Raw genomic sequence first — 14719 nt, forward strand, 5'->3', positions numbered from 1 at the left:
TCCCAGGTGTTTCAGGACATGTGGGAACCCTGCTTTACTACATTTATAAGGCATTAGCGATCACAGTATGACACAGATGATGTATTGTGACTAGAACTCATTGTAGTCCTCATGCAATCTGGAGACCCTGCCTGCACTCAGCGAGCACAGTCGTCCTGAGAACAGGACACTCGTCTGAGGCACAAACACATGGCGTTCCAAAGCTGGGCTGGTTGGTCACGTGCTCCTGCATGATGATTATTTATGGAGAAGTGTGTGTTGGGGAGGGAGGCGAGTGCACAGTGAGGCGATAGGCTCAGGCAGCCTGCCAGAGTGTCTCCTCTACAGGCCATGCTGGCTTTAACATTCGCATTCGCAGCAGTGTAAATACTGATTAACGAGGCGCTGGGCCGAGAAACCACAGCAAAGGTGACCGGAACAGACAACACTGACGATGCAGGACCGCTCACCCTGGCCAGACGTTATTTATTCAAAGCGTCTGAATCACAAGAGGACACGAACGATGGGCGTTAAAAAGCTGAGAATATGCCAGAACACCTTTTAAATGGTTTGGAAGGAGATGAACGCATGCTTATGTAGAACCTACTGACAAGGCAAACTTCTCACACATCGAGCAGAAATGTGTAACAGGATGACAAGCAACCAGGAGCAGCTAGAAGTCTTCATCAAAGCTTTCAGAACACCTCAGGAAAAGCTCTTCGTAGTCAGCAGTTAAGCACATGTCCTGAAATGCATAATTAATAGAAAGACAAGGTCAATAACCTGCATTAATATCACATGCTTACAGAAGGCTGAAGCCTGTTAGCACTTACATGTGCTCTAGAACGGAAAACTGTAATAACACTGATCAGCCATAAGGTGAGGATCTACATTTTAGGTAGCAGGTGAACAGTGATCAGTTCTTAAGGGTGATGTTGGTGTTAAAAGCAGGAGAATTTGAGACACTTTGACAAGAAGAACAAAACTGTGAGGTTCTAGACAATGACTGGGTCATCGGAACATCTCTAAAACATCAGGCATCAGTTCTTGTGGGGTGTTCCTGGTATGCAGTGATAGGTCAGTACCTACCAAAAGTGCTCCAAGGAAGGTGGTTCTTCAATTTGAAACTGTGGGAAAACCTTGAAGGAAGAGGTTCCTTGAAGGTTCCTCCACAGTTTTAAACTGAAGAACCTCAAACGTTCCTCAAGGATCTTATGGTTTTAATAGTGTAGTAACGCAACATGCAGCACTACAAACACGTCAGTACTACATAAATATCTGCTTTACTAGAAATCAGTGCTTTTGCTCTTATTAGTAATAAGATCTGCACTGGAGCTGAATGCATTGCTCAGTAGGAGTTTGACTTCCATACAATCAGTGCTCCTCAAAGTGATTTTCTTGACGGTGCTCTGTGATTCGTAACCATGCTGGAATTTTCATTAGTTTCTCAGTCCACAGAGGAAACCATAAGTACTTCTCCTTTCTTATTGAACATGCCATGATTAAATATGATTAAATATTTTCTGCTCTGCGATGCTCCATAACCTCTCCCCTGCATCAATAGCACCAAGTAATATTAATAGTGCAAAAACAAACTGCCCCAAGACACATGCTATTCATCTTTCAGAGAGCCGGTAATGATTATACATTACACAGACGGCGCTCTACCTTCGGCACCCTCACTCTCCGTTTGTTTACTAACAGTACATTAATGTCAACGACTGCTGCATATCATACTCGCTCATAACACGCTCATGAAGCCTGCAGGAACTCTGAGTTGTGCAAATAAGCGAGTCTACAGGTATAGGCCGTAGGGCTGCACCATATATGCTTATACAGTCATGTGAAAAAATTACAACACCCATGAAAATCTGTGGTTTTAGCATATTCAAACATCTATACATGAAGAAATGTCATTTATAATAAACAGATCCCTGCCCAGACTCCCCTGCATCTACCTACCCTCTTTCTGAAGGCCTCAGTGAGCTCTTTGGATCTTGTGGTTTTAGGGTTGGGCGGTAAAGCGATAATATCTGTCTGATGTGTCAGATTTCTGTTCTGTGTCTGATTGGTGATGTCAGGCTCTGAAAACAGGTGGGGGGAAAAAACAAGCCCGCTGTAGTTCCAACTGCTCCACAGCTCAATTTCGGGGGGCTTTATTTATACCCCTCTAGCCCACGTCTGGCATTAGGAAGCATGGTGCCAATAAAGTCATGATGTTTATCTACTCCATAGAGTCCTATTCGATTGGCAGTGCTTCTCTACAGGTACTAGACAAGCTATGTGTGTGTGTGTGTGCATTTGCACATCTGTGTCAGCAATGGGGGCAACCTAAACTTAAAGCTGACTGCATTTATTATAAAGGGTGTCCACAAATATTTGGACATATAGTGTGTTTAAGCGCTTGAGGTGATCTTCAGCATTTGAGCTCTAAATGGATTGCAATTAGCCTGAAGTGTGAATTTCTGCATCTGTTTGCAGTGATCTTGTCCTGAATCTTGTGGGGAAAAGTCTGAGGTCTCTTCTGCAGCCTTTTTTCAGTTTGTTTGTTTTGGGAGTTGGCTGACTTTGTTGCCCTATCGCCTTTATAATTCTGCTGTGAAAATCTTCTGTGAGCAGTAAATCGTCTCTGCACTCTGGAGGGTGTTGGTGATATCACTCTTGTTTTCTTTCCGAGACACCTCTCAGGTCTCTGTGCTGGTTTATGCCTTCTGACTTCAAAGGCCGACTTCAAAGCAAAAGCTGCCAGTAGGTCGCAGCTCCAAATAGTTACAGCCTGCGTAGGATAGGCAACCGAGTGCCTTTATACTCCTAAATTTTGTTTATCTGGTCTGGAAGTTTTCTTACTTTCCACCAATAAGTGCACTCACCCAAACAAGAACTGCTCTTTTAACCTGAGCGAATAGAAAAGGTGTTGTTCTGCTCTTCTGCTCCTAAGCGCTCAGTGTGACACGTACCGGGCAGCACTGTGAATGGTCTTTTTCTTTGAAGTCTTATCACCCGACCTCATCGTTTCCTTCCTAATTGGGACCACATTCGTTAAGGGACACAGGCACTGAGATGACCTGAGCGTGTCCTCTGTGAATATAGTGGCGTCACAAGCTGAGCTCGCTAAAATGGAAAATTTCCTACCTGGGTGAGCTCCTGTTCCTCAGACATGTGGCTTCTAAGGAAGCTTGTAATGTCCTTATAGGTTTCCCTCAGCTTCTCGTAGTCGCCGCTCGGTGTGGGACTGCGGAAGGAGAACAGCAGAGGGGAAATGTTACTCTAATCAACATGTTTGATGATCCTAAATGGAAAGACCATGTTTTTAATATTCTTTTTATTATTATTATTATTATTATATTACAATATTTTATCATATTGAGAACTTTTTTTCCTAACGTGATACACAATATACTTTTTTAAGCATCTCAAAGATATGATCAGTGGCCTAAATAACACTAATCAGCTGCTTTTACAAACAGGGTGATTAGTATGATTTTACTGGATAAAGTGCAGCACATTTCAATAAAAATCACTTTAATAAATATGGGAGAGTGTTTGGATGGTAGTTTTAAAAAATCCATCACTACTGATGCATTTTGTCTGTGATCACGTCTATCCTAAAGAATATTGTGTATCATGAAACTTTAAATATATCTTTAAATATTGTGATACAACATTTTTATCATATCACCCAGCCCACATATATATATATATATATACACACACACACACTACACACACCAAACAGCCATAATTGAGTAGATGTCCCATTTGAGGCATTTGAGGACTTCACAAGGTGTCCTGCTGGGATATCTGGCACCAAAGCAGCAGATCCTTTAATCCCTCCTGCAAGTTGTGAGGTGGGTGAGGCCTCCATAAGCAACAATGAGCTTTTGGTAGGTACTGACCACTGCATACCCAGGAACACCTCACATGACCTGCCTAATGGTTTTGAAGACGCTCTGATAACCCAGTCACTGTCTAGAACATCACAGTTTGGTTCTTCTTGTCAAAGTGTCTCACATTCTTACTCTGGTCAATTTTTCCTGCTTTTAACACTGTAGATGAAGATCATCAGTGTAATTAGGGTTCCAATACTGCCAAGAGTCAAAGAACTACTTTTCAGTGCTTTATAAAAGTCTCTCTAACAGACTCTCCAATCACAATCCCTCATGGTGCACACTCAACTACACTGTATCAGCATGTGCACCGAACCTAATCAATAGCCATGCATTATCCACCAACGGTGAACGGAACATACGAGTACAGGAGGACGCTGTCTAATGAGTCATCACACGTGTTTAAGTAGCGCTCTCAGAAGCGGCGTGACCAAGCCTGTGTTAATGTACTGTCGAGCTTTCACACTGAGGAGAAAAGGCGTACTCAGGAGCACGGACTAATTAAGATGTTACACTCGGCAGGTTTCATTTCCTGTATTTCTGATTATAAAGCAAACAATGCACGGTTCTCCTAAAGCCCTCCACAGCACTCAAGTGGTACAGAACACTTGATGAGCATCTCTATGCTATTTCTGCTGCAATACGGGATGCAATGGGCTTGAATGGACAATTTATCTGCAGATTGGCTTTTTATTCTCTACACATATTAAAAACACATCCTATTAATATGCCAGTGTAACTGTGTATGAATTTCCCTAACAACCCACGCCTGGCGTTAAGCCGCATAGCATCAATAGGTTCATGATGTTATCTGCTCCAGAGAGTCCTATTCCATTGGCAGTACTACTTCTCTACAGGGACTAGACAAGCCGTGTGTGTGGATTTGCACAGCCATAACATTACATAACATTAGCACCAACTGCCTAATATTCAGTAGGTCCCCCTTGTGCCGCCACAGCAGATCTGACCTGTTGAGGCATTTGAGGACTCCACAAGACCTCTGAAGACGTCCTGCTGTGGTATCTGTGGCACCAAGACTAACGTTAGCAGCAGATCCTTTAATAAGTCCTGTAAGTTGTGAGGTGGGCAGGGCCTACATGAGCCTCAGTGAGCCTTAGGTGCCCGTGGCCCTGTCGCCGGATCACTGGTTGTCCTTTCTTCGAGCACTTTTGGTAGGTACTGACCGGTACTGGATACTAAAATTAACCCTGCCTGCTGTTTTGGAGATGTTCTGATCCACTTAGTTTGGTCCTTGTCTTGAAGCAGCTTTGAGATCTGGCTTTACTTACTGCCTAATTTATCCACAATACAGCCCGTCCCTCTAAAGACATTTCCCTAACAACCAATTTACATATTTTTCCCCTAAAAGCCTGGGCTGGTTTACGGCTTACCTTTGTCCCATTTGAGGTCACTGGACTTTGCACCATTCAGGTTAATCACTGGACTTGACACTAACCATCAGTAAAAACAGGAATAATGGAGGTGTCTGTAAACTTTTGACCGAAAGTCTATGTTTACATATTTTACAGTTGATTGTTGTGTTTGTGTGTTTCGCACAGAACCTCGTGTGTGTGTGTGTGTGTGAGAGAGAGCTTTGTGCCTGTCCTAGAGGGAGCACCCCCCTGACTGTGATTGATTGCTTCAATCGGGACGCAGCAGACATCCTGGATTAGAGTGCTACGTGAGGAGACTGTTCCCTCCCTCCAGATCCACTCATCTACCTGCTTCTGTCATCTCCCCTCTTGCGCTGTCCTCCCTGGAGATGCTCCTCTACCAACAGTTTCTCCTCTGAAACCACACAACCCTCTTCTAAGTGCCTCCTTCACCTGGGTCTGAACCGTATCTTCACCCCCTCGACTTGGGACTCCTGAGCCTTTTCCCCCCACAGTCCTGGTTAACCTGTTTGTGTTGGTGTTGTTTTCTCAGTTCTGGTGTTCTCATCACAGCTAATCTGATTGGCACTGATAATGAGCATTCAGAGAAACAGGCGAGGACACTGAATGGTCCCAGTAAGAGTACCTTACTACAATCAGATCCACGTTAAAGTCTTTTGATAAGAACATACGAGGGCTGTTACACTGCTGTGGAGCGCACATTTACAGATGTGACTCCGGGACCACTGATGAATTGTGCCGTATCCGTTACAGTGGTTTAAACTGCACCGCTTGCTGTTTTCTCTCTTGGTTCAGTTGCTCCTGCAAGGAATTTAAAGGCACAGAGAGACGTATCCAGCCAGACGTTATAGGCTGATGTATGGGCAGAAGTGTACAGGGTGAGCCAACAGTCAGGAACCACCTCCTACAGTCATGTGAAACTGTCGTCTCATCGCGCTCTCGCAAAAACCATCTTCGATTTTCACTTTTTGACATAATGTGAATCTGGTAGTTGTTCTTTACATCGTAGCAGAATTTCATGCTGGGGCTTCAAGTGGCTCAGCGGTCTAGTGTGCTTCCCAGGGATCAGAGTTCAAATCCCGAGCCATGCCACTTTGCCATCGGCGGCCGGAGTCAGAGAGAGCACAACAAGATAATAATAAGATAAATAAGCTCTGTTCTGATTCATTTCAGTAAATCAAGGGAAATCCTCCTTAAAACAAGAAATTTGTCTAACCATAGAGATTAGAGACAACCTAGCTGACCGGACAGGAGACAGGCAGCAGATCTTGAGGTTGGAGATAGTCCTAGCTGTCCAAATATCCAAAAGATGTTTATTCGCTTTCTTCTGAATGAAAGTCCACAAAAACGGTCAGGACAACCATCCAACCAAATGATTGCAATAGTATGACAGTACAGCTTAAGTGGAGTCAAAAGTTATTAACCATGCAAATGTCAGCAAGATTTTTAATGATAGATTAGCAAAGGGGTATCGTAACAAACGTCATAAGTAGGGCTGGGCAATATGACGATATTTTATCGTATCGTGATGAACTGATGGACGATGTGCTTTTCTAAGCATATGGAGGAGACAAACACTGATCAGCTGCAGGTTTCATTACTAACAGTGTAATTAAACTGGTTAATAGGTTGAATAATTAGATGAAGAGCAGCAGATGCTGTATAAAATTACTGTATTCAGTCTGGGAGAGAATCATAGTTTTTAAAAATTTCTTGAATGTACTGAAGTCTGTAGTTACATGTATCGTGATAAATATCGTGTATCATGAAAATGTCTTCAAATATTGTTTTATAGCATTTTTACCATATCGCCTACCAGCCCTTAAGTATCATAAGTATGCTACTGTTTAAATGTTTGGGATCTTACAATATCTTACCAATATCTTAAATATTGGTAAGATAAAAATCACTTTTGTTATTTTCTAGTCAATAATAATAACAGATTTATATATTATAAACATTATGGCAGAAGCTATTTTTTAGATGTTTTGTTTAATGCATTTTAAGTATTTTGAGAAGAACTAGAAATTATGAAATGGCAAAGACCCTTAAACCAAGGTTAATTATTTAGTTATTAATCCTCATGCAAAATGTCTTTTAACCGTCCCACAGGGTTCTATTTTAGGGCCCATTAAACTATTGCTTATTATAGCTGTAATATATTTATTGGGGATGCACCGATCCAGCCTTTTTTTTTTAGATTCGATACATAAACTTTGCATATTGGTCGATACCAATACCAGTCCGATACCATTGTTAAATTAATAAATCGTATACCTCACCATGTGGGAGAGACTTAAGACATCAGGACTGACTTAAACATTCCTTTATATAATATAACAAATGAACACATAGATATAAATGTACTAAATTTCCATTTGTGATTTATTTATTTGCACATTTAGTGCAGTCTCAGGCCAACAAATTAAAATGAAAGGATTAGTTTCATGGATCGGCCAAATTATCTGATACCTGATCCAGCTAATTTTATTTTTTTATATATCGGGACCAATATACGATCCTAATATCAGATCAGTGCATCCCTAGTATTTATGAGAGTGAAGAACTGAAGTGTGGGTTTACATACAGAGTCTTTGAGGCTGAATGTTTTTTTTTTCTCAGGTACTTGAGTATGACTATAATGAGCAGTACCTGTTAGCAGTAATGGCATCCATGTCTCTCTGCACCACATCATAGGCATCCTGAAGCAGATCCTATCAGAAGTAACAAGAACACAAAGAAACAAGCTTCAAATCCTGTGGCTCATCCCGAATAACCAAATGGTCAGTCACAGTACTCCCTACAGACTCTACAGAGTCCGATTTGACCTCATTCTTCTCATTTTTTTTCTTTCTAGTCTACGAACAAGCAAACAAGTGTGGAAAATAGTCTTTCAGTAACTAAAGCTCTGCAAACTCAGAAACATTTGAGCCAAACAAGGGCAAAAAGACCTCAGCTGGATGCAATACTAAAGACATCTTCTGCATTTTAAGAAGTGGACTGTTTATTCCGCTGATGTTATCGGAGCGTGACAGCTATGATGTGACAGGAAGGGGCAGTGATAAGGCCACACCACCTCATTTTTAAAGCCTCGTCTGTGCCCCCGCTTCAGCCCCAGCAGTCCCCCAACGAGCAAACATAATTCGGGTTGGCCTCCCAGCGGCCAAGAGAGACTGGCACTCCCCCACGGAAACCTCCCGGTCTGTTCTCAAGCTGGAAAAAAAGGATTAAGTGATGGCATCTGTCCTAAGAGAAGCCTATGTAGCAGGGATTGCTGGGAATTCACACCCTCCTGTGCAACACACCTTTGTGCTGTTGTCTGATAAAGAAATCTCGCCTCCAGGTCCTCGAGACAGTGATAAACAGCTTTCATATTGGATGGGACCCTGGAGGAAGGATCCTGTTTATGTAACAGGCTCCGCTGTTCTCAGATTAACAAAGTTAATGGCACCAAAGGAAGTCTGGGCTGAGGGGACTGAAGGGGAATATAGGCTGAGGTAAAGAAGTGCTGTCAATGGCTGTTAGAAGGAGGAGTAATTGTAGTGGAAAATTGGAAACTGTAGCAAAATGACAAACGACTCTCAATACACACCACGTTTTGCAGCACGGCTCCTCACCTCCTCCAAGGCAGAAGTTCCAGATGTGTTTAAGTTGGTCAGCTGGGATGAGTCCAGAGAGCTGCAGGGGGTGCTATGAGCAGGGCCTTGTGACAGAGTGACAGAGCTTTCCGTTACTGGGCACTGCTGGACTGTGGCCCTTTGCTCGGGAGGCAGGCTCTTCCACAGGTCTGAGATGGCCTCCGACACCACTGGCAGAACCATCTGGTCCGGGGCGAGGACTCCACTGCGCAATAAGAGGTCCAGAGTCTGCCTGTAGAAAAAGAGATATCTACAACAGAGAGAGAAAGAGGTTTACTCACCGGTGACATACGCTCTCTCCACCAATCGCAGCTCTCTTTTAAGCGTTGGCATGGTAACAGCCAGCTGTGACTACTTGCATTAGAAGTTTTAGTTGTGTAGCCTCCTCACCTGTGGAGCCGTGTCTCAAATCACTCCATCTTCCCTATGTAGTGCACTTTCTAGGTTGTGAAATAGCAGCACGTTGTGAGACACAGCTCCACAGTCATGTGAATTAAAATGTGCAACCACTGCAACAAAGAAGTCAACTGGTAAAATTTCCTCCCTTCCTCCATCAGCTGTGAGTGGTATTATTATTATTGAACAATGGAAGCGTTTCGAGGAACCACAGAGAGCCATCGAGTGTCACACCACGTAAAGTTACAGAGCGGGGTCAGAGCTCAGAGCAGAGTGCAGAAAAGCCTCCAACTGACTCAGTAACTGCAGCAGAGCTCCAGACCTGCTGCTGCTGGTAGAGCTTAGAGCAAAGGAGGACCAGCTCCATATTAATAAAGCCTATGGGTCTAGAATGGGATGTCATAAAAGTGTCTGTAGGTGTCCCAATACTTTTGTCCATACGGTGTATGGGTGGGGACCAAATCCATTGCAAAGTTCCTCATTTTGATGCACTCACCCCTCAAACTCCTGGATGCTAGAGACAGACCATCCAGAGGACTGGGACTGCTGTGCTGCATCTACTTCCTCACTGGTAGAGTCTTCCTCACTGCTGCCTGGTCCCTTATCCACATCAGGCACGTAAGCTGTCTGGCGGTGTCTAGTGGTGTGCAGACTGATCGAGTGCAAATACAGTCACGTGAAAAAGTTAGGACACCCTAAAAAAACCTTGTCTGTCTGTTTGAACATATCACACAGCTGGAGATCAGATCCTCAACAATGATCAACACTGAGGTGATCTAACTGAACTCACACAAGTAAAGAAATGTCTTTAATCATCATTTATAAAATGGAATTAATAGAAATGCAAGTTTAATGTGAGGATAAATTTCGAACCTTCCATTTATTACTACTTCAAATGTGTAGAATTAGAAGCAGGCACAGAACATCAGCTGCAGATGATCAGATTATGGTTAGAGAGGATTCTGGAGGAGTCTGGCTTACTTAAATATGACAGTACGTCATCGGGGTAACTAATAAGAGTTAGATGCTTAGATGCGGTATCTAACGGTAACGTCTAAATTTGTGTGGGCAGTAAGAAGGAGATCTAAACCGCTCTATAATAATAAAGGACCATAAAAGAGTATCTGCTGCCATCTACTGCTATCTCGAGCACTTACAAGCACTTGGTGTAGACTCTCCTGTACTGCTCTCGCACCTCTTCCAAACTCTTAGGTCCACCATCATCTTGCAGGAACACTTCTGCAAAACGAAAGAATTTATCCACACTCAACCCTTGAAGCTCAGGTTCATTATTCCGTTATCCAGTTAGTAATCCAAATTCAGACACTGCACTATATGTCCAAATGTTTCTGGACACCCCTTCTAATGAATGCATTCAGCTACTTTACGTCGCACCCAATGCTGACACAGCTTGTCTAGTCCCTGTAGAGAAGTACTGCCAGTAGAATAGGACTCTCTGGAGCAGATCAACATCATGACCCTATTGGCACCATGCTGCTGCCTTATGCCAGACGTGGGCTATAGAGGGGTATATATAAAGCCCCCAGCATTGAGCTGTGGAGCAGTGGAAGAACTGTGTTCTCTGGAATGATGGATGGTGGTTCTCCATCCAGTATTTCTGGGATGAGTTGGGACAATAGGGATGATGATGTGGGGTGGTGATCCTCACAGCAATGCTCCTCCAGAATCTAGTAGAAAGCCTTCCTCCCTAGACAGTAGAGACAGGTACTCCAACAAAAGCAGGATCAACTCTTTTTAATACCCTAGGTGTCCCAATACTTTTGTACATTTAGTACAGGGTTTGTTTTAGTTTTGACAGTAAAAGTTTAAAGGGTTAAAAGCTATGTTTAGTTTAAAAACAAATGTGTGTGTGTGTGTGTTAATAACTTCACCCTTCAGTGCAAGTAGTTTACTGAGGTAGGCTTCTTTCTCTAGCAGAAATCCTTTGGCATGATCAAGGATCTTCCACTGCAAAAAAACAAGTCTGCTATATTATGAACTGCATTTGCATTTGAACGTTAATGAAATCCTACAGATTTGCATTTGTAATATGATGATTAACTATCAGTAAATGTTTATTTCCTTACCTTTGAACTGCAAAAAGGGACCCACTTAACCTCTCACTACCACCAACATTCAAATAGGTGTGGCGCAGTAAAGTAGGCTACATTCACATTACCAAGCTAAAGTGAGTCAAATCGTATTTTCTGCCTTTTAATGTGGCACAGATCTGATTTCTGTGAGTCTTTTTGCCTGTGTTTAAGCTATGTTCACATCACAAGCCTCATTGATCACAAGCCATCCGTGCCTTGAATGGGGACAGGGACTAGGACTAGCACAAACTGGACCCTCACTCACTACAATACACAACCATGGCTCACGGAAAACACACTACGGACAACAATGGAAATATTTCTTTTTAACTCACACATACACTCACATACAGATAAATATGTACATATGTATATATATATATATACACACACAGACACACACTATTTCATCTCTGTATATATATTTGTATATTTGTATTCTGTATTTTTTTTTGCTTATATTTCTATATTTTCATATTTTTATATTTTATTCTTTAACTTAAATGTAACTTATTCTATTTTTATTTTCTTCATTTTTATTTTCTTTTTCTTTTGCACTTTTGCACTTTACTTCATTAAGTTAAGGTTTAGTTAAGTTTAAATGTAGATTTTTATTGTATAGCTTGATGTGGGCAGACTGTCATAAAAGCATTTCACTGCAAGTTATACTGTGTATGATGACTATGTATGTGACAAATAAAATTTGATTTGATTTGATTTGATCAGTTGATTTTTTGCTCAGATCAGATCTGTCCGACTTTGCGGTTGACGTTCATAAATGTAAGTGTTTGGAATCTGTCTGTAATGTGAACGAATCGGTCCCTGATACTTTACACATGCACACAGTGATGCAGTTATGCCCGTTTCCTTCGCAGAGATGTTCTGAAGAAACATCTGGTTCGTAACCCTCAACGCGGCCTGCCCTAAACGAGCCAATTTTTCAACCAGAAAAGCCAGAACCAGCCGAAAAAGAGCCGAACGAAGTGCCTTATTGAGCCGAACGAATGGGGATTTGGTCAGATTACACAATGATCTTGCCATCTCCTTTGAGAACTCACTGGTCACTCCATCTACAGAAGCCTGAAGCCTTGATGAGCCTACATGATTCGCTATCGTTCTCAATATTGATAACAGGGTTGTGGGTTCGATTCCCGGGCTCGGCAAGCTGCCACTGTTGGGCCCTTGAGCAAGGCCCTTTACCCTCTCTGCTCCCCGGGCGCTGGAGTTGGCTGCCCACCGCTCTGGGTGTGTGTGTGTACTCACTGCCCCTAACGTGTGTGTGTGTGTGTGAGTGTGTGAGTGAGTGTGTGTTCACATTTCGCTGTACAGTGTACACTGTATAGTGACAAATTCGTGCACCTTTACCTTTACCTATTCATCGAGACCAGAGCATGGTAAAGAAGGGCCCAGCAGCGGGCAAAGATCGCCACCGAGTGGCTTTGGCCTCCAATACGAAAACCGATCTGATCAAATCCAGGACCACATATGATCCGATATGAAAAATGTCTGCAAAGCCCTGAAAAATATCAGACCTGTGTCACATGTAAGGTGAAAAATCTGATTCACTTAAGCCTGGTAATGTGAACGTAGCCTTACAGCGTTTCAGGGACAGGTGTGTTCACACTACAGACAGATTCGGGTCCCTGTGATTGTAAACCTTCAAGCTGGAGAACATGCCCTGGTAGTCGTCCTTCAAATCTCATGCTGAATGGATCAATTGGAACTTTAAGAAAGAGATTTAAGATTGAGAAGGTCTTTCCTTCTCCTGTACAGCTGCAATTCTGGAGACAGAAGTTTTTTGCATTGCAGCGACTATATAAGAATATATGTGAACACCTGACCTCTCACCTTTGCGGGGGTTTTCGGAGTTGAAGGACACACGATGTTTTTAAGGGACTCGAAGAGGTCTGCTAAAGTGGCTCGCTGGCACGAATACTGGACTCTTCCCTGCATCGGCTGCTGTCCAGCACCCGTGTCCCTCTTCTTTCCCCGACCGCTGGAGTGGACAACACCTCTGTAAGACATCTGCAGAAGAGTTTCATGACCATGCAGAAAGTCAAATGCATTTCAATTAAAGGACTTTGCTGATGATTTTCCCATTGATTATTGATTATTATTGTGCTGTGTTTTAGATTAATATTGCCTATTAATCTAAAACACTATAGTTATTGATTTCTTAGAAGTTTAGATATTGCAGTATAGGCAGGACACCTTATTTTAACACTGTTGATCAGATACAGCCTTCAGTTCATAATTTAACAGCTATGCACATAGTTACATACAAGGTACACTATATTGACAAAAGTATTGGGACACCTGGTAAAACGCAACTAAAATGCGCTAATTTATTAATAATAATAATAATAATAATAATAATAATAATAATAATAATAATAAAGGTTAGTATTTTGCTTGCCTCTACAGTCTATGAACAGTAGCTAAAGGCTTCCTAGCCGATGTGACTTTTTTACATTTATACGCCAAATTTAGCCAGTTAATCTGCTTTACTTCTGGTTTGCACTCATGAAACGAAAAAGTATGATATTATTTATGAAAATCACTTTATAATAGATTAAACGACAGCCGGCTAGGCTAGCTAGCTAACACTGAGGTAAAATAACTAGCTAGCTACGAAGCTAACGTTAGCCTGAGCCCTTCTTAATAAAAACGGACCTTCTGGATCCACTAAAGGTTCTCTGTGGACCTCAGTTTCTACTGAACACAGCCAACAACACGGAGGATCAGCTAAATCTGAAATTCTCTATGAAAACAGCCCGGGTTGCCAGATAAACCCCCCGGGTTGCCAGATAAACCCCCCGGGTTGCCAGATAAACCCCCCGGGTTGCCAGATAAACCGCCCGGGTTGCCAGATAAACCGTCCGGGTTGCCAGATAAACCGCCCGGGTTGCCAGATAAACCGCCCGGGTTGCCAGATAAACCGCCCGGGTTGCCAGATAAACCGCCCGGGTTGCCAGATAAACCGCCCGGGATACGCAACCGTCCGCTGGCTTGAACTAGGGCTGGGCGATATGACGATATTTTATCATATCGTGATAAATTTTGATATCGTGATAACAATAGTCTTTTCTGAGCGTATGGAGGAGACTGTTAGTGTAATAAACACGGATCAGCTGCAGGTTTCTAACATTACTAACAGTGTAATTAGACTGAAGCGTTAATTAGATATAAATATAGTATAAATCACTGTATTCAGTACGGGATAAGAATCTGTCGCTTCTGATGTTTTTAGGCTGTGATTAATTACATGTATTGTGATAAATATCGTGTATTATGAAAAAAAAAATATATATATTGTATATAGTATTTTTAAC

General features: G+C 42.4%; 1 protein-coding gene across 3 annotated transcripts; it reads right to left on the minus strand.

Moving 5' to 3' along the window:
• Positions 1-513: 513 nt before the first annotated feature.
• Positions 514-13491, minus strand: LOC140550170 (stimulated by retinoic acid gene 8 protein homolog). 3 transcript variants are annotated; one of them, XM_072674008.1, is made up of 8 exons: positions 13236-13491; positions 11187-11262; positions 10452-10533; positions 9791-9946; positions 8878-9148; positions 7913-7974; positions 3112-3211; positions 514-724 (listed from the first exon to the last, which is right to left on the minus strand). In XM_072674008.1, exons 1-8 carry the CDS (start codon positions 13410-13412, stop codon positions 653-655), a joined length of 996 nt encoding a protein of 331 aa, XP_072530109.1. In that variant the 5' UTR covers positions 13413-13491; the 3' UTR covers positions 514-652. The 3 variants fall into 3 exon arrangements, with proteins under 3 accessions (XP_072530109.1, XP_072530110.1, XP_072530111.1); XM_072674009.1 differs by lacking the exon at positions 9791-9946; XM_072674010.1 differs by lacking the exon at positions 514-724 and having other exon boundaries at positions 3157-3211; positions 8853-9148.
• Positions 13492-14719: the final 1228 nt, after the last annotated feature.

The sequence above is a fragment of the Salminus brasiliensis genome, chromosome 2 (assembly GCF_030463535.1).
Source record: "Salminus brasiliensis chromosome 2, fSalBra1.hap2, whole genome shotgun sequence".
Taxonomy (NCBI): Eukaryota; Metazoa; Chordata; class Actinopteri; order Characiformes; family Bryconidae; genus Salminus; species Salminus brasiliensis.